The sequence below is a fragment of the Oncorhynchus mykiss genome, chromosome 8 (genome assembly GCF_013265735.2).
Source record: "Oncorhynchus mykiss isolate Arlee chromosome 8, USDA_OmykA_1.1, whole genome shotgun sequence".
Classification (NCBI taxonomy): domain Eukaryota; kingdom Metazoa; phylum Chordata; class Actinopteri; order Salmoniformes; family Salmonidae; genus Oncorhynchus; species Oncorhynchus mykiss.
The window spans coordinates 67,042,220-67,062,654 of record NC_048572.1 but is presented as its reverse complement, the minus strand read 5'-3'; the positions used below and the strand labels follow the sequence as shown (position 1 = coordinate 67,062,654).

The 20,435-nt window shown below is 44.3% G+C and overlaps 2 protein-coding genes across 10 annotated transcripts in view; one reads left to right on the top strand and one right to left on the bottom strand.

Annotated features, from left to right (window-relative positions):
* Nucleotides 1–7,497, top strand: part of LOC110530968 (dipeptidyl aminopeptidase-like protein 6) — a 121,011-nt gene extending 113,514 nt beyond the window's left edge. For 2 of the 3 annotated variants that reach the window (XM_036986027.1, XM_036986028.1), the window contains exons 17-26: nt 185–232; nt 426–524; nt 2,634–2,703; nt 2,886–3,080; nt 3,309–3,363; nt 5,329–5,428; nt 5,559–5,617; nt 5,715–5,787; nt 5,986–6,059; nt 6,170–7,497. In XM_036986027.1, coding sequence (XP_036841922.1) covers nt 185–232; nt 426–524; nt 2,634–2,703; nt 2,886–3,080; nt 3,309–3,363; nt 5,329–5,428; nt 5,559–5,617; nt 5,715–5,787; nt 5,986–6,059; nt 6,170–6,319 — 923 coding nt within the window. In that variant the 3' untranslated portion in view covers nt 6,320–7,497. The remainder of the gene's footprint in view (nt 1–184; nt 233–425; nt 525–2,633; nt 2,704–2,885; nt 3,081–3,308; nt 3,364–5,328; nt 5,429–5,558; nt 5,618–5,714; nt 5,788–5,985; nt 6,060–6,169) is intronic. The other variant, XR_005052935.1, reaches the window with a different exon arrangement.
* Nucleotides 7,498–7,900: 403 nt separating this feature from the next.
* The window catches only part of arhgap21b (Rho GTPase activating protein 21b), a 79,074-nt gene continuing 66,539 nt past the window's right edge, over nt 7,901–20,435 (bottom strand). For 6 of the 7 annotated variants that reach the window (XM_036986020.1, XM_036986019.1, XM_036986021.1 and 3 more), the window contains 7 exons: nt 20,166–20,244; nt 18,336–18,409; nt 18,123–18,212; nt 17,849–18,016; nt 17,490–17,601; nt 13,169–13,200; nt 7,901–11,048 (listed from right to left, as the gene is read on the bottom strand). In XM_036986020.1, the coding sequence (XP_036841915.1) occupies nt 9,399–11,048; nt 13,169–13,200; nt 17,490–17,601; nt 17,849–18,016; nt 18,123–18,212; nt 18,336–18,409; nt 20,166–20,244 (2,205 nt within the window). In that variant the 3' untranslated portion in view covers nt 7,901–9,398. The remainder of the gene's footprint in view (nt 11,049–13,168; nt 13,201–17,489; nt 17,602–17,848; nt 18,017–18,122; nt 18,213–18,335; nt 18,410–20,165; nt 20,245–20,435) is intronic. The other variant, XM_036986022.1, reaches the window with a different exon arrangement.

Genomic DNA, 20,435 nt, shown 5'->3' with positions numbered 1-20,435 from the left:
GAAAGAGAGTGAGAGGCATTTTTTTTTACAATCTCTGTTTTTTAAATACAGTGAAATGTGTATTTTGTTGGCTTTTCCATTAGAGGCCATTTATATGAACCTTCAAGTGTTTATTCCTATAATAACCTCCACCTCTCTCTCTCTTTCTCTGCCCCCCACCCAACCCCCATGTATACACATCCAGGCCCCGATGTACCCAGTGTTGCCATCTACAGCACAAAAGACAGACAGAGTGAGTGCTATGAAGCCTGACCCTGGCCTGTACCATAAAGGGCACTGAAGCAGAGGGGCATTTCATTCAGTATAGTGTCTTTAATATCACATCACAAAAAATTCAATGGGAAATGTGTTTGATGCTTCATGAAGCTGCCACTCAGACTATACTGTAAGTGAACAATGAGACTGTTTCTTCCATGTCACTGCAGAGGTCCTGGACCTGGAGACTAACGAGGGAGTGAATAACACGTACCACAGCATGCAGATGCCCAAAGTGGAGTACGAGACCATCACCATAGACGATTACAGTAGGTATCCCTCCATGGTGCAACTATGCATAGGAAGCTAGACAATGCCCTTTTCATCTAAATGAAAAGAATGCTCAATGAGGTTAAGAAGAATCCTAGAGTGTCAGCTAAAGACTTACAGAAATCTCTGGAACATGCTAACATCTCTGTTGACGAGTCTACGATATGTAAAACACTAAACAAGAATGATATTCATGGTAGGACACCACGGAAGAAGCCACTGCTGTCCAAAAGAAAACATTGCTGCACGTCTGAAGTTCGCGAAAGAGCACCTGGATGTTCCACATCGCTACTGGCAAAATATTCTGTGGACAGATTAAACAAAAGTTTAGTTGTTTGGAAGGAAAACACAACACTGTGTGGAGAAAAAAGGCACAGCACACCAACATCAAAACCTCATCCCAACTGTAAAGTATGGTGGAGGAAGCATTCTGGTTTGGGGCTGCTTTGCTGCCTCAGTGCCTGGAAAGCTTGCTATCATCGACGGAAAAATGAATTCCCAAGTTTATCAACACAGTTTGCAGGACTCTCTGTCCGCCAATGGAAGCTCAACAGAAGTTAGGTGATGCAACAGGACAACAACCCAAAACACAGAAGTATAAATCAACAAAAGAATGGAAGAAAATACGCCTTCTGGAGTGGCCCAGTTAGAGTCCTGAACTAAACCCGATTTGAGATGCTGTGGCATGACCTTGAGAGCGGTTCACACCAGACATCCCAAGAATATTGCTGAACTGAAACAGTTTTGTAAAGAGGAATTGTCCAAAATTCCTCCTGACCAATGTGCAGCTCTGATCGGCAACTACAGAAAACATTTTGTTTTAGGTTATTGCTGCCAAAGGCGGGTCAACCAGTTATAAATCCAAGGGTTCACATACTTTTTCCACCCTGCGCTCTGAATGTTAACACAGTGTTCAATAAAGACATGAAAACGTCTAATTGTTTGTGTGTTATTAGTTTAAGCAGACTGTGTTTGTCTATTGTTGGGACTTAGATGAAGATCAGATCAAATTTTATGACCAATGTATGCAGAAATCCAGGTAATTCCAAAGAGTCCACATACATTTTCTTGCCACTGTACTCTCACAGTAATCACACAAACCTTCCAATCGCTCCTGAAACTGCCTCTTTGAAGATAGGCTAGCCAGCCTGTCGATGGTTCCCATTGGGGGGTGAGAGTAGCATACTATAGTGATTTGAGAAGAGTAGTAGAATGGTCCCACTTAAATTCACTTTTCTAGATACTTTACTTAGGACAGCTAATCAGCCTTACCAATGATTGTCCGGGAGGTGAGCTTCTCACCTCTACCTTATGTTGATATTCAGAGTTCGAACCACTTTGGATGTGAGCTGCAGCTACACGCCTCTCTGGTCTGAAAGTTAATTTCTTTACCAATCCTTTATGCACTCTGGTCGAAAGGGGTGGTTCCGTCAGGCTGACACGCGCTCTGACCTCACTCGGGCGTGGCTACTTACTGTGCAAAGTTTATAGGAAACAAATGATCTCTAATGGCTCCTAAAATCCCATTCTTATCTTAACAAAAATAATTAATACACAACGTTAAGGATGTAGACTTTGTACATGTAGTGTATATATAATCTTCAAGTTACAGTATTTCCTTTTTAACACTTTTAATGACATCACAAAATAACAACCCATATGACATTATTATTCTTTAGATCGCCTCTGACAATTCCCCACATTCTATGTTACAAATAATGTTCTAGTATTCGCTTTAGAATGTGTTTGAGTTTCGGCGGGAAAACATCTCTGGAGACAAAGCACATTCCTTGGTGAATTTGGAGAGGGAGACCCTGGATCTCCTCCAATTTAAAACCGGGCATGAGGTGTCAACCCCCCACCTTCTCCCCTCTCTGTCGGTGAGAGAGGGCCTGGTTGAAGTCATCCATTGCCAAGCTGATCTGACCTATTTGTATCCTCACAGGACAGTCATGACACAGCATTCAAGATTAGACTCACCCTTTGTATAATGTCTTCATAAATGCTGATATGCACTACTGGGCTGCACTCTAACAATGGCATTAGTTAGGAGATTTGATATGATCATTTAAGAAGAACCACATTTGATTTAGTCTTGTTTCTTGCAGCTCTGACGATGCAGATTCTGAAGCCAGCTGGTTTCATAGACACAGCTCACTACCCCCTCCTGCTACTAGTGTAAGTATGGCAACAACTACCCCCGCACACACACAATACAGTTACTATGTTAATCTAGATAAAAAATATCATACAATCCCCAGTAGAGATTATATTATAATTATAGCATATTCTGTTTTGACATTGGACCATCACAGAGCGCTATAATGGATCATTGATTCCGCCTGTCCTGTTTCCCCCAGGGACGGAACGCCTGGCGGACAGATGGTGACAGAGCAGTTCCGTGTGGACTGGGCCACGGTGCTGGTGAGCAGTTATAGCACCATTGTGATCCGCTTTGACGGCCACGGGTCCGGGTTCCAGGGCACCAACCTCCTCCACCGCATCAGGAGGAAACTGGGCGTGATCGAGGAGAGGGACCAGATGGAGGCCCTCAGGTGGGAACGGAGGGAGAGACACACCTGGACACAGTATAATCTTCTTTGAGAATTCAAATAATTGCTCCCTCTTTATATGCTAACACCATGTTAACACATCTTACAGTTGCTATTTGCAGGTACAGTTTAACTACAGTGGGAAAAACTGATTTTTCATTATAGTACGTTACTGGGTTGTTGAAATCTAACACCAACAAAGCATTGATTGTTTATTCTTCTTTATTCTAGACTGATATCGAAAGAAATGTACATCGACAAAAGTCGAATTGGAGTATATGGAAAGGTAGGGAGAATCAATGCTTGAAGAAAAGAAGCTAGCTACTTATTCAAACCATGTAAAAAAAAGGAAAAAAAAGTTCCCTTTACTCCTCTTCTTGTCAATTCAAGTACAGTATCTGAGCTGAAGAAAGAGTAGGCGAGGGTTTTACTCTGTTTGGAACATAGAGCAGAAGCTCACTCCCACATATCTAAACTCAGCAAAAAGAAGAATTGTCCCTTTTTCAGGACCCTGTCTTTCAAAGATAATTCGTAAAAATCCAAATAACTTCACAGATCTTCATTGTAAAGTGTTTAAACACTGTTTTCCATGCTTGTTCAATGAACCATAAACAATTAATGAACATGCACCTGTGGAACGGTCGTTAAGACACTAACCGCTTACAGACAGACGGTAGGCAATTAAGGTCACATTTATGGAAACTTACGACACTAAAGAGGCCTTTCTACTGACTCTGAAAAGATGCCCAGGGTCCCTGCTCATCTGCGTGATCGTGCCTTAGGCATGCTGCAAGGAGGCATGAGGACTGCAGATGTGGCCAGGGCAATAAATTGCAATGTCCGTACTTTGAGACGCCTAAGACAGCGCTACAGGGAGACAGACAGACAGCTGATCGTCCGCGCAGTGGCAGACCACGTGTAACAACACCTGCACAGGATCGGTACATCTGAACATCACACCTGCGGGACAGATACAGGATTGCAACAACAACTTCCCGAGTTACACCAGGAACGCACATTCCCGCCATCAGTGCTCAGACTGACCGCAATAGGCTGAGAGAGGCTGGTCTGAGGGCTTGTAGGCCTGTTGTAAGGCAGGTCCCCACCAGACATCACCGAAAACAACGTCGCCTATGGGCACAAACCCACAGTTGTGGATCAGACAGGACTGGCAAAGAGTGCTCTTCACTGACGCGGTTTGTCTCACCAGGGGTGATGGACGGATTCGCGTTTATCGTCGATGGAATGAGCGTTACACCGAGGCCTGTACTCTGGAGCGGGATTTGGAGGTGGAGGGTCCGTCATGGTCTGGGGCGGTGTGTCACAGCATCATTGGACTGAGATTGTTGTCATTGCAGGCAATCTCAACGCTGTGCGTTACAGGGAAGACATCCTCCTCCCTCATGTGGTACACTTCCTGCAGACTCATCCTGACATGACCCTCCAGCATGACAATGCCACCAGCCATACTGCTCGTTCTGTGCGTGATTTCCTGCAAGACAAAAATGTCAGTGTTCTGCCATGGCCAGCGAAGAGCCTGGATCTCAATCCCATTGAGCACATCTGGGACCTGTTGGATCGGAGGGTGAGGGCTAGGGCCATTCCCCCCAGAAATGTCCAGGAACTTGCAGGTACCTTGGTGGAAGAGTGGGGTAACATCTCACAGCAAGAACTGGCAAATCTGGTGCAGTCCATGAGGAGGAGAGGCACTGCAGTACTTAATGCAGCTGGTGGCCACACCAGATACTGACTGTTACTTTTGATTTTGACCCCCCCTTTGTTTAGGGACACATTATTCCATTACTGTTAGTCACATGTCTGTGGATCTTGTTCAATGTATGTCTCATTTGTTGAATCTTAAGTTCATACAAATATTTACACATGTTACGTTTGCTGAAAGTAAACACAGTTGACAGTGAGAGGGTTTCTTTTTTTGCTGAGTTTAGATATGTGGTGAGCTTCTGCTCTATGCTGCACTATAAAAGGAATAGGGTCCCATTTGGGATTCATAACTACGAGAGCAACTACACACTACGGCCCAGCAACAACAAATATTTCAATCAGGTTTCAGTTTGGAACTCAGTCCTCATTTGTCTATAGAAAGTTAGAATTTGTATGCAGTTTGTCTTTGGAGTGGTGTATGTGAAGGCTCAAGCCTTGATATTTCAACAATGTATTTCTACACTGTTTGTTCAAGAAACACGATACTATTAAGTGTCCCTCACTAACTGTACCTTATCTGTTTATATAGGTTTATGGAGGATATTTAGCCACCCTGCTTTTAAGTTCTGAAGACTCCCTGCTTAAATGTGGAGCAGCCGTCTCGCCCATCACAGATTTCAAGTTATATGGTATAACGTAATGATTTGCTTTTGCAGCATCATTTCTTGCTGCATGAATAATTTCTCACCACAAACAATGCATTTTAGTTTGAACAGTGCCTTATAACATGCTATTGTGTGTTCCTTCTTTATACACCAGCTTCAGCATTTTCAGAGAGATACCTTGGATCACCAAAGACAGACTCTCGAGTATACTCGGTAAAGATCCATCACTTTGTACACTTTATCCGCTAGTCAGACAAGGTGTTAAATCATCTGTATTTCATGCTGCCGTTCGCTGTCCTCTTTCCTTCAGGTGGCAAGTTTAGCACACCGGGCAGCTCACCTAATGGACAGGAAGTACATGATCATCCATCCAACTGCTGATGGTACAGTCATTACTATCGATAAGTTAGCCTTTCCTAGATCTATCGGTTTGTGCTGTCTTGCCAACTGCTATTTGGGCATTGGCTAAGTTACTGTCAAAGTAGTCTTATTAACTGATTAACTCTGAGGCTGAATGTTGAAGTACTGTGACTGAATATACACATCTTGCATGTCATGTTACTCTCTCTCCTTCCCTAAAGAGAAAGTCCATTTCCAGCACTCTGCAAAATTCATCAACCATTTAATCAATGAGAAGGCAAATTACTCTCTACAGGTAAGCTTGACAATATGTTTAGGACATTGTTATGAAGGCATTATGAGCAGTGTGTCAAATATTATTACCTACCTACGTGCCTTTTATTTTGTAATGTCTCTGTACTGTAGATCTACCCAGATGAGGGACACTTCCTGCATAGCGATGGCACACGGCAACACCTGAGCCAATCACTAGTTAACTTCTTTGAGGAGTGTTTCCGACTGCCAGACTTACCAAGTGAGGAGAAGAAGGACAAGGAGGATGAGGGAGATGTTTAAACCAGCTGACACGTGGTTAACACTCCAGCTACCACAGCACAATATGCAACAAATCCTTCTCAACTCATTACCCCCACCCCTATCTTGGCCCAGATCGGTTTGTGCTGTCTTGCCAACTCTGATGGTCAGCTGTGACAATGCTCATTTAGTGTTGGCATTGGCACGCCAGATCTATGAGCAGGCCAACCTACTCCACCCTCTGTATAATTTGGGCTCCTCTTTAGAGCACAGTACCTGCATGTACCAAGGACCTCACACCTCACTCTTTATTCTTCATCACTTTTGGTTGGCTGACAACTGGACTGGCCAGCAAGACATCTCCATCGTGGATGTTGTTGACTTTGGTATAAAAATAAAAATGTCTTAGCAGTGAACAAATAATCTGGTCACTGAAGAGCCCTCTAGTAACCCCCCTTGTGGACAGCTAAAGTAGTGAACCACCACTCCAACTTGTCTGACTGCATTTCCTCTCCCACCACACACACAAGTAAATCTATAGTGGGCAACGAACATCAAGGGTCATTTTCATTGCAGTAAACATGGAAGAGCTACCGGTTGACTCCAGCAGAGTTTGTGTCCATGATTCTGATGTTAAAACAGCAGCACACAGAACAATGTATTTCTCTTAATTGCTGTTTGTAATGTTCAATATGTCCTTCAGTAAGTAATGTGGCTTTGAGTTAATGTATGGTGGTCACATCGGCCCATGATTTCCTTTCCAAATGACTGAGGGTACAATGTTATGATCCCAAAGTTAAAGTAATACATTTGGAGTGGTTGCTCTAGTGTTATGGAAGGGCACAATTCAATCCGTAGCGCTGAAGATCTGTGCTATAGCGCAATTGAAATGTAAAGGTAACTTCTGAATGTGGGAACATTGCTTTAAAATTTGTAGTGCAGGTTCTTCAGTGCTACTGATTGAGTCGAGCGCTTAGTCACTGTGCCTTACTACTGGGGGTAAACATATTCATGTCAAGGACTATAACACTTTTGTAACATTTAATTTTTCATCTAAGAAAGATTTGTACATTGGACATAATTTACTTGAGTTGAATCATTGCTCAGACTAGTCCATATGGTTGAAAATGTACTGCGATTTTATAACTCCCATTATAAAAGTGTACTATTATTCTTGTATAATAGACACAAACATGGCAGTTCTGGCTGTTGTAACTACATCAAAAGGTTCATGAGGCATATTCAGTGTAGGTTTTAGAATGTTTTTTTTGTTGGTGAGTTAATGTTTGGTTCTCTATCAGCTCATTTAAATGAAGTGTTCAGTGGCTTGACACTGTCCCCATGACCTCACTTCAGTTAGTAGTCAGTGAAAGTTGTCAGCTGTTTTACAAAATGTTGAAAAGTCTAACTGTGTGTGACTTGTACATAAAGCATTTTCAAATTTACTTGTACATTTTGTTCTTGGTGGCTTTGTTTTCATTGGACACTGCCCAGCTAAAGAAGGAAGTTTACCATAACGGATGTTGAGGTAGACATTAGGGCATGATAGTTATAGAATAATACTGTTTAGTAGGAACTAACCAGGGAAGGTAGTGCAGTAAGATTGTAAAAACACCAGCCATATGCTTGTAGCCATTGATAAGATTTATTTCCAGTGTTTAGGAGCCCATGTCCCTCCACTCAGAGAGAACATGCCATACTGATACAAACGGTCCAGCAGCTCAATGAAGCCTTTTCACATGCAGGGAGGAATCTCTCATCGCTCCCCAGAGAACTATCACCAGTCTGTAATCTAACACCCAGCCTACCATCAGCAACATCTCAATACTGTACTTTTTACTTGGAAATTTGATGGAAATGAAACAAAGGCAGCTAAAACATGGCATTTATGGTACTTTATACAGAAATATTTTAAATTCAAGTTCTGCTAATCCAAAATGAAAAAACAAAAGTATAAAAAAGGTGAAGACCAAAGTGGAATGCCTAGGAAATGGAAGCTCGGCGTTCCTCTGTTTAAGATAGAACCTGTAGAATGACAGTGTGAGTCCACGATAATGTCATTCACAGTAAAATCTTTATGCATCTCAACAAAGACGATTTGGCACCCTTTACATTTCATTATGAGGCACTTCCTATTGCGAAAGAAACATGATTTCTGATTTGATTATTCATATTTTTCTCCCTTTTGACCCCCCCCCCCCCCCCATCTGATGCCCTTAATTTACCAAAGCATGAAACCACAAGCACACAGCATATTGAATTAGAGTGAAGTAGTTCACTGCTTTTTTCTTAACAGGGTGGAATAAAAACAGTTTTTTTGTATTTTCATGACGCCGTTAGTCCAGAGTCTTGTCACAATGCACCTTGAAAGAGGTCACTCGACAGCGGTCACAGAGCACATATGGCAGTCCAAAACACAGGCTATCCCGAAAATAAAAACACACTTCAAGTAGAGAGAAAGGGAGTGGAATCTGTACAATTTAAAATGTGAACAAGCAACTAAAGCTTTAGTCAGTATTACAGCAAGCACGTCATACATTCTTAAAATTTGGTTACTGAAGGACTCACTTTTAAACAACCGAGACCCTCATACAACAAAAATAGTTCATCTGCAATACTTCAAAAAAAAATCTGTATTTTTTTCACTACTGTAGCCTACAAGTCAGTTACTGTATTTTCACTTACCAACCTTTTCACAATCTTTAACTTGAAACACCAGCCATGTTTACACTTCCTTACACCAATCAACTTTCTGACTCATCAGTTCATCCATGAGCAAGAGGCCCTCGAGTCGCAATCTTCAGCATAACAGGGATTTCTGTGAGGATATCTCTACCCCAACGCCCATCCCAAAGTCTGTCATTTGTCATGAAAAAGGAGAAAATGTATCAACATGAATTGAATGTTTTGTTCCATGCCTTGTTGTGTCAGTCAGATAAACCACCCCTGTGCAGTAACCCTTATTACTTTAAGCGTACAAACACACACCACCAAAAAGACTGAGTAAACACTAACGTCACTTCACAGTACCTGTACATGCTCACTGGTCATTTACAAACATCACTCACATCCACTCACTGACTCTCAAACACATACACATCTCACAGACAGACACCACCTCTCACAGGTACTGGTAGAAGCGAGACTGGACCACCTGAGCACCAGAGAGTTTGTGTGGGTGTGCGGTGGCCGACAGATTCAGGCTTTTACTCTGGGGACCTGTGTCTCCGTTCAGCAGCTCAGCTGGAGTTGGGCGTGGTGAGAGGGGTTCTGAGAGGGACGACGACGGGGCCTCCTGGTCCTGGTGGTTGGGGTTCTGGGGGTCGGGGTTGCGTAGGAGGAGCAGTGCCCCCTGGTGTTCAGAGAAGTCCAGGCTTACCTCGGGGTTGGAGGTGCGGTGGCGCTCGCGGGCAATCCACTCCCGGATGGAGAAGTCCTGGGAAGAACACTTGGGCTTCAGCCGGTCCACGGCCGAGAGCTCTGCCCGCGAGCCCCCGCCCATCCCCCCCTGCCAGTCCCCCATCACAGACAGCTCAGCAAAGTCCCTCTGGCCTCCCATGGTGTGTCTGCGTCTGATGTTCTTCTTCTTGTCCCTGCGTCCCTCTGGAGAGCGGCTCTGCTGGGTACCCACCCCGAACATGTCGTCTACAGACGTCCGCAGACGGAACTTCAGCCGGTCTGTGATCTTGAGACGCCATGCAGGCTCAATCCCCTTCTCTGACTCGCTGCGGGAGGAGGAGCTAAGGCTGCTGGTGGAACGCCCCTTAACCACCCCCAGAAAGCGAGACAGCCTATTGGAATCCTTGTCGCTCTGCCCTCCGTCCAAAGAGGAATCGCTGTCAGTCTTCTGACGCTCAGCAGATTTCTTCCTGGAGAGAGTATCACACTCGATGAGTCTGTGGGAGGGGAGGGGCCTGGGCGCATCCGGCACGTCTGATTGGCAGAAATCTTTCCCCGGCCGGGTCTCCTTCACGCTCCCAATAAATACCGATAGGTCGCTCTCGCTGTCCGTCTCCATGGGCCGGCCCTCACTAATCAGCTCACTACGCTCATCATCAGCGTCATCTCCTCCCCTGCTCTCGGCCACCGAGTGTACCTCTGGACAGAGCGTGCTCAGCTCGGCCCCGGTGAGGAAGGTCATGGAGGAGGTGGTGGAGTAATCTGAGGTGATGGAGCTGACCTCGGCCCCCAGGCCACTGGCCCCAGTTTCTGGTCCCAGGGCCCCTGTCCTGCCATGCCTCACCCTGGGTCCCGTCACAGATGCCTGAGAGCTGGTGCTGTTCATGGTGCCCAGGTCTGAGACCTCATCGTAGTTGGAGGGTGGGTCCGACAGAGATGACTGGTGGGCCACCTGCCTGCGGTGGCCGAGACGGGGGGACTGGGAGGTGTAGGGCGAGCGTGTGGAGGAGGTATGGAGGCAGGGGGATGGGGTGTGTTTGGGAGAGGGGGATGGAGAGGGCTGAGACATGAGGCCGTCTGAACGGGACTCTTTCCCGTTGGTTTGGACCCTGTCCCCTGGCTGTTCCCCTCTCTCGCTGGCCTCCCTCTCCACATCCGTCTGGCTGTCTGGGGACCAGGTTGGGTGGAGGTCCTGGTGGCTCATGCTCTGTTGTTCTGGCTGCTCCTTCTTAGCAAACACGGCGTCCAGGTCGTCGTCAGAGCTGCTGGGCTGAGCCTTGTCCTTGGGCTTCTTACGCTTGCGGCTGACAAAGAAGGAGGAGCGAAGCATCTCCCTGCTACACTGGTCCTTCCCAGAGCCCCACAAGCCCTGCTGGGACAAAACACCAGGACGTCAGTCACACACACCAATCACTAATGTCTACTTCTAAAAAAATCCACCTTTCCAGAAACAAGTCTCTCACTGTTGCCGCTTGTTATAGACCCCCTTCAGCCCCCAGCTGTGCCCTGGGCACCATATGTGAATTGGTTGCCCCCCATCTATCTTCAGAGTTCGTACTGTTAGGTCACCTAAACTGGGATATTCATACTGTTAGGTGACCTAAACTGGGATATGCTTAACTTCATATGGCTGCAGGGGCAGTATTGAGTAGCTTGGATGAAAAGGTGCCCATTGTAAACGGCCAGCTCCTCGGTCTCAGTTGCTAATATATGCATATTATTATTAGTATTGGATAGAAAACACTCTAAAGTTTCCAAAACTGTCAAAATATTGTCTGTGAGAGTAACATAACTGATATTGCAGGCGAAACCCTGAGGAAAATCAAAGCAGGAAGTGGCTTCTATTTTGAAAAACTCCATGTTCCATAGCCTCCCTTTTCTCCATTTAAAGGGATATGAACCAGATTCCTTTTCCTATCGCTTCCTCAAGGTGTCAGTCTTCAGACATAGTTTCAGGCTTTTATTTTGAAAAATGAGCCAGAACGATAACATCGCGTCAAGTGGTCACATGAGTTTTGCTTGCTCAACAGAATTTGGACAGCCATTGTTTTCCCCTCTCCTACTGTGAAATACATTTGCGGTTGATATATTATCGATTATATATTTTAAAAACAACCTGAGGATTGATTATAAAAAACGTTTGACATGTTTCTGTGGACATAATGGAAACTATTTGGAATTTTCGTCTGCGTTGTCGTGACCGCTCTTTCTTGTGGATTTCTGAACATAACGCGGCAAACAACAAATGTGTTGTGTAACAGGGAGTCTCGTGAGTGAAAACAGACGAAGATCAAAGGTAAACGATTAATTTGATTGCTTTTCTGATTTTCGTGACCAAGCTTCCTGATGCTAAGTGTACTTCATTGTGTGATTTCATGAAAGTTTGATTTTTGTAGGAATTTATTTGAATTTGGCGCTCTGCATCTTCCCTGGCTTTTGGCCAAGTGGGACGCTACCGTCCCACATATCCCAGAGAGGTTTTAAGCATCTCCAATACAAAATTAAATCTAGAATCGGCTTCCTATTTCGCAACAAAGCCTCCTTCACTCATGCTGCCAAACATACCCTCGTAAAATTGACTATCCTACAGATCCTTGACTTCGGCGATGTAATTTACAAAATAGCCTCCAACACTCTACTCAGCAAACTGGATGTAGTTTATCACAGTGCCGTCCGTTTTGTCACCAAAGCCCCATATACTACCCAACACTGCGACATCTATGCTCTCGTTTGCTGGCCCTCACTACATATTCGTCGCCATACCCACTGGTTCCAGGTCATCTATATATAAGTCTTTGCTAGGTAAAGCCCCGCCTTATCTCAGGTCACTGGTCACCATAGCAACACCCACCAGTAGCACGAGCTCCAGCAGGTATATTTCACTGGTCATTACCAAAGCCAACTCCCCCTTTGGCCACCTTTCCTTCCAGTTCTCTGCTGCCAATGACTGGAACAAATAGCAAAAATCACTGAAGCTGGAGTCTTATATCTCCCTCTCTAACTTTAAGCATCAGCTGTCAGAGCAGCTTACCAATCACTGTACCTGTGCACATCCAAATACCTCATCTCCATATTGTTATTTATCCTCTTGCTCTTTTGCACCCCAGTATCTCGACTTGCACATCTATCACTCCAGTGTTAATGCTAAATTGTAATTATTTCACCTCTATGGCCTATTTATTGCCTTACCTCCCTCCTCTTTTACATTTGTACACACTGTACATAGATTTTTCTATTGTGTTATTGACTGTCCGTTTGTTTATGTGTAACTCTGTTGTTGTTTTTGTTGCACTGCTTTGCTTTATCTTTGCCAGCTCGCAGTTGTAAATGACAACTTGTTCTCAACTGGCCTACCTGGTTACATAAATTCAAATTCTGCTCTGAAACTGAATGGTCAATTGCTAATCAATCTGGATAAGACCATCTGCTAAATGGCAACAAAAAAGAGAAAATAGGAGGTAAAAGACGGACAGAAAACTTGGTGCCACTTACCTTTGATTTGGAGGAGTCACTGCATGCTGAATCTGGGAGAGGAGAAGGCATGAGAAACCATCTTTAAAGCATTTACAATCTGCTGAACACAATTATCAAGTCAGGGAGAGAGGACAGACTGTAGGCAGATCACAGGGTAGAGTGAAGAGACCGACAGAAACCTGCACTGTGAGGGGGCAGGAGATTCAACAGAGGGGATTTGTAGCTCACAGAGATGAAGGAAGGAAACAGAAGAAAGGCACTGTCCATGAGAGAGGAGGAAGAGAGGAGGTGGCCAGGAATGGAGGGATGACAGGAACAAGATGAAACCCGGCAGTGTGCACTAGGACAGGAAGCAGCTCATGCTCATAACAGGACGTACCCAAAGGGTACATCAACACATCACGGACCACAGATTACATCAGTCACAAACGATTACAATACACAGTCAGCCACCAGCAATAGGGCATTTGTTCTCATCTCAGAGACATCAATCACATAGGAAGGGATGACAACACGTCTCTGTGTGTTGTAGTTGTTCCACCCATGCAGGCTAGCCACGTTAAAATGGGCAGGTTGTGCAATATGTCTCGAACTCTATTCTATAATCCCTGTAGCACTCGTGAACATTCTGGGTTAGGTCAATTGAATATGATTGACAACCAAAAACACTACAAAACAGGGTCCGTACAAAAACCTTATCAAAGAAATCATTCCCTACATAAATATTGCAACTATCAAGCCAGAATAGTGTGTGTTGGGTGGGGTGTGGGGGGGGGGGGGGGTACGGCTTAAAGGAAAACTCCATGCAAAAACCATCTGCTGGTATTTGATGCATCATACAGCCAGTATGATACATATGATGCAAAACACAGAATCATACAGTGCATGTTAAGTTACAGCCTTATTCTCAAGTTGATTAACACAATCCTCAATCTACACACAGTGGCCTCCTTCATTCTTAAATGGATGAAATTTGGAACCACCAAGACGCTTCCGAGAGCTGGCCACCCGGTCAAACTGAGCAATCGGGGGAGAAGGGCCTTAGTCAGGGAGGTCACTCAGACTCCAGAGTTCCTCTGTGGAGATGGGAGAACCCTCCAGAAAGACGACCATCTTTGCAGCACTCCACCAAATCAGGGCGTTATGGTAGAGTGGCCAGACGGAAGCCACTCCTCAGTAAAAGGCACATGAAAGCCCGCTTGGAGTCTGCCAAAAGGCACTTAAAGACTCTCAGACCATGAGAAACAAGATTCTCTGGTCTGATGAAACCAAGATTTAACTTTTTGGCCTGAATGCCAAGCTTCAGGTCTGGAGAAAAACCTGGCAGGTTCTGAGGCAGGTTCTGAGACTGGTGTGATGGTTCACCTTCCAAGAGAACTACCCGAAACACACAGCCAAGACAACGCAGGAGTGGCTTCCGGACAAGTCTCTGAATGTCCTTGAGTGGCCCAGCCAGAGCCCAGACTTGAACATCTCTAGAGAGATCTGAAAATAGCTGTGCAGCAACGCTCCCCATCCAACCTGACAAAGCTTGAGAGGATCTGCAGAGAAGAATGGGAGAAACTCCCCAGATACAGGTGTGCCAAGCTTGTAGCATCATACCCAAGAAGACTCCAGACTGTAATCGCTGCCAAAGGTGCTTCAACACAGTACCGAGTAAAGGGTCTGAATACTTATGTAAATGTAACATTTCCATATTTATTTTGATAAAAACCTGTTTTTGCTTTTGTCATTATGGGGTATTGTGTGTAGATTGTTGTTTTTTCCCTCAACAACAACGTAATCCATTTTAGAATAAGGCTGTCACGTAACAAAATGTGGGAAAAGTCAAAAGGTCTGAATACTTTCTGAATGCACTGTATGATGAAAAATGCATCATAACGGCTCTATTTCTATATTTAGAAAATTCTATATCTTCAAAACTTGATCGCTGACATGCAAAACAGTTTGGGACTATATCAACAATAATATACTAATGAAACAACGGAATTTTCCTTTAAGTGTGTTTGCTTGATTTCCGAGTTGTGTGTGTCCGAGTTGGGGTCAATTCCATTTAAATTCTTGTCAGCTGTATTGGACATGGAATATCTCCATATAGGAAATGCTATTTACCGTAATCATTTGGAATATAGGTGGAACTGACCCCAAATCTGTTGTGTATATCAGTGTGCTACACAAGGATTCTGATGGGAAAGGTGGGTGTTTGATAGACGTGGATGGTCGGTGTGTTGTGGTAGAAGTACGTAGCAGTGAGGGAGGAGCTAGGTGCCAGTGTTCGGCTGTAGTTGGTGTTTCTGATGCTGAGAAAAAAAGTGGTTCATTGAGAAGACTAGGGGTGAATCTCAGAAGTCTTTTCCTGATTCCTTGAATCATCTCCTCACCTCTTTCACATAACATCAGAGGGAAGCAAGGAAAGATCTCCTCAGACCGTCTCCCCCAATGCTGTCCTTGCTTCCATCTAACGTTTTGAGTAGACTGCACGCAATAAATAGTACAATACCTTCGAGATTCACCCTATGATGTCCATCTCAAATGTATGATTGAGAGTCAAATGTGACAGGAGGGCAGAAAGGGACAAAAGCAACCAGAGCAACTTTACTTACTATCTCACCCGCATCCTTCTAACCTCCCTAGTCAATGTGTGTGTGTGTGTAACTATGTTCTGATCTCTCCTAGATGTCTTTTGAGTGTGTTAGAGAACAGCCAGCTCAGCCCCCCACCACTACAACCCCCCCCAGACACCATGACAGTAATGCCACATGAGCAGGCGGTAGTGAAACCGTGACCGTACCATGCTACTTGTCCTCGCGATCAGCTTTAGAGACAAGAGACAGCAGACAGGCTTTCAGAAGAAACTACTGCAGGCACTGCTCTGTATGTACCCATTAGGTTATAAGGTATTTTCATTTTAGAGAAATGTGAAAAACGTGCACACCAACAGGAAATGACAAAACATCGACGTCTCTTTCTTTCTGTTTTTCTCCGCTCCTTCATGTTTCCCCCCAAGTTAACAGAGCTGAGGGTTTCTGCAGACTAGGCAGCTATACTGGGGACAACACTCATCGTCCTTCTTCCTACAGTCCCAGCTGTCCACCACTGACATTACAGAGTCCACCAGTGACATCAGCGAGTGAAAGACGCCACCCACTTGGCCGGTGTCAGATTGGGTCAATGTGTGAGTGCTGGACAGGTACAGGGGAGAAAAAAACACACTACACACAAACCAAGGGTAGGGGTCAGAAGGGTTAATACTTCCACTCTGTTGTTTTGTTTGTTTGTTGTTTTGGGGGAAAGAACATGCCGGGTTTATATGGGAGGGGAAGAAAAGAACTGAAAGAAAAGGAGTCTTCATCTCAACATAAAGAGCAAAGCACAGGGAGAGATGACATGAGCAAAGCACAGGAAGAGATGACATGAGCAAAGCACAGGGAGAGATGACATGAGCAAAGCACAGGGAGAGATGACATGAGCAAAGCACAGGGAGAGATGACATGAGCAAAGCACAGGGAGAGATGACATGAGCAAAGCACAGGGAGAGATGACATGAGCAAAGCACAGGGAGAGATGACATGAGCAAAGCACAGGGAGAGATGACATGAGCAAAGCACAGGGAGAGATGACATGAGCAAAGCACAGGGAGAGATGACATGAGCAAAGCACAGGGAGAGATGACATGAGCAAAGCACAGGGAGAGATGACATGAGCAAAGCACAGGGAGAGATGACATGAGCAAAGCACAGGGAGAGATGACATGAGCAAAGCACAGGGAGAGATGACATGAGCAAAGCACAGGGAGAGATGACATGAGCAAAGCACAGGGAGAGATGACATGAGCAAAGCACAGGGAGAGATGACATGAGCAAAGCACAGGGAGAGATGACATGAGCAAAGCACAGGGAGAGATGACATGAGCAAAGGAAAAAATAAACATAAAAAAGCAAAAAGAGAGAACTGGGAAAATGATCTAACGTAAAAGACAATTCATCGTCTTGGGCAAATGAAAAAAGAATGACAACGAAACAGACCGTAACAACATTTGCAAATTCTTTTCAGCAATTTCCAATTGGATAACCGAAAATCCTTCCATTGAAGAATTGCTAAAATAGCTTGCCTTTACAAAAGCACGAGACTTTTCAGTAGACTTGCTTAGCTTTAGATCATCTGATGGAAAGCAAACAAGAAGCCTCTTATTTTAGGACTAACAGGTACATTCTGAACATACCCAGGAAATGCGTGTGTCCCTTTTTCTGAGGCTCATTAGTATACTGGTAAAACGGTCACAGGAGTGTTGCATTAGAGCCACGCCAGGCGTGGTAACAATGAAAAAAAGGTGAGTTACCTGAGACTTCCGCAGCTGAGGTGGTTGTTGTGGTCCGGCCGATGTTGGACAGCAGGTGGTCGATGTTTGGCACAGGCTGAGACTGCACTGTACTCTCCTGTTCCACTGAGGTCTGCAGGAGTGAGATCCAATGAGGGAGAGGAACATAGAGGAAAGAAGTCAACGAGGGATGCAGAGAGAAAAATGTTCACCTCATACAACACTTTAGCCAACCAGCAAGATTAACAAACATCCACTACATCACACACTGAACATTGTGTGTTATTACCAGCTGAGAGTAGCATGACCGAGTGTGTTTAGATAGGTGTGTGGGCGGGGTGAGAACGCAGTAGCGAGATGGCGAGAGAGATGCTACGTACAACAGGGTCATCGTCCCCCTCCTCAGTGAAGAACCAGTCAAACTGCTGAATGAGGTTCTCCACTATCTTGCACTGGTCTGGCATGTGGTTGACCATATTGGTCATGTTGTCCTCTGAGGTCCTGACCAGAGTCGGACCAAACACGATGGCCAGGTTACGAGGCTCCATCTGGGGGGAGGGGGAGACGTGAGTGGCATTCAGTCAAGTCCATACACAAGGCCTCTCTATTAAAAGGCTCCATTTAAAAAACATTTTATCCCTCACACGGACATACCTTATTTTTCTCACAGTTTTCAGAGACCAACTTAAGGTGTCCAGAGAGAAATTTGAGGGTTTCATAGTGATGCTCAGGCAATTCAAGGATCTGCGAAGAGAAGAGAACCAACCTTCAATGCTTGAATGCAACAATTAAAACCTACCACTAGACTACATGACGCTCTTATTCCTATAGATCTATAAAACCCTCATAGAATGAACTGCAACTTACCAGCCTCTTGAGCTCTTTCAACCTCTCCACTGCGTCTTCTGTTCGATTGGCTTCAATAAAATCTGCATATTTTTCTGTAAATAGAATACAAGGACCACTTAGTTCCTTTAACAACCATGACTAAATAAATATGATTAATTAACAATGCTTTCTTAACCAATTGTCTTTCCTTTATATGCATGCATTTACTACAGTGCCTTGCGAAAGTATTCGGCCCCCTTGAACTTTGCGACCTTTTGCCACATTTCAGGCTTCAAACATAAAGATATAAAACTGTATTTGTTTGTGAAGAATCAACAACAAGCGGGACACAATCATGAAGTGGAACGACATTTATTGGATATTTCAAACTTTTTTAACAAATCAAAAACTGAAAAATTGGGCGTGCAATATTATTCAGCCCCCTTAAGTTAATACTTTGTAGCGCCACCTTTTGCTGCGATTACAGCTGTAAGTCGCTTGGGGTATGTCTCTATCAGTTTTGCACATCGAGAGACTGAATTTTTTCCCATTCCTCCTTGCAAAACAGCTCGAGCTCAGTGAGGTTGGATGGAGAGTATTTGTGAACAGCAGTTTTCAGTTCTTTCCACAGATTCTCGATTGGATTCAGGTCTGGACTTTGACTTGGCCATTCTAACACCTGGATATGTTTATTTTTGAACCATTCCATTGTAGATTTTGCTTTATGTTTTGGATCATTGTCTTGTTGGAAGACAAATCTCCGTCCCAGTCTCAGGTCTTTTGCAGACTCCATCAGGTTTTCTTCCAGAATGGTCCTGTATTTGGCTCCATCCATCTTCCCATCAATTTTAACCATCTTCCCTGTCCCTGCTGAAGAAAAGCAGGCCCAAACCATGATTCTACCACCACCATGTTTGACAGTGGGGATGGTGTGTTCAGCTGTGTTGCTTTTACGCCAAACATAACGTTTTGCATTGTTGCCAAAAAGTTCAATTTTGGTTTCATCTGACCAGAGCACCTTCTTCCACATGTTTGGTGTGTCTCCCAGGTGGCTTGTGGCAAACTTTAAAAGACACTTTTTATGGATATCTTTAAGAAATGGCTTTCTTCTTGCCACTCTTCCATAAAGGCCAGATTTGTGCAATATACGACTGATTGTTGTCCTATGGACAGAGTCTCCCACCTCAGCTGTAGATCTCTGCAGTTCATCCAGAGTGATCATGGGCCTCTTGGCTGCATCTCTGATCAGTCTTCTCCTTGTATGAGCTGAAAGTTTAGAGGGACGGCCAGGTCTTGGTAGATTTGCAGTGGTCTGATACTCCTTCCATTTCAATATTATCGCTTGCACAGTGCTCCTTGGGATGTTTAAAGCTTGGGAAATCTTTTTGTATCCAAATGCGGCTTTAAACTTCTTCACAAAAGTATCTCGGACCTGCCTGGTGTGTTCCTTGTTCTTCATGATGCTCTCTGCGCTTTTAACGGACCTCTGAGACTATCACAGTGCAGGTGCATTTATACGGAGACTTGATTACACACAGGTGGATTGTATTTATCCTCCTTAGTCATTTAGGTCAACATTGGATCATTCAGAGATCCTCACTGAACTTCTGGAGAGAGTTTGCTGCACTGAAAGTAAAGGGGCTGAATAATTTTGCATGCCCAATTTTTCAGTTTTTGATTTGTTAAAAAAGTTTGAAATATCCAATAAATGTTGTTTCACTTCATGATTGTGTCCCACTTGTTGTTGATTCTTCACAAAAAAATACAGTTTTATATCTTTATGTTTGAAGCCTGAAATGTGGCAAAAGGTCGCAAAGTTCAAGGGGGCCGAATACTTTCGCAAGGCACTGTATGTGTTCAGTATCTCACCATTTGTAAAAAGGGGTTCTGGAAGTTTCCGGAAGAAGGATTTCAGTAAACTACTGATCACATTTAGGTCCCTCCATTTCTGTCAAGGAAAACAAGTGAGAAAACCATTAAAGGAGTTCTTGTGAGGTATGGGAGATATATATGTATGTTTCAAGTTTTAATGTCACATGCACAAGTACAGACAAGTGCCTTTCTTGCAAACTCAAAACCCAACAATGCAATAAATCAATAAGAATGTAATACTTAAAGAAAACAGTAACACAGAGCAAA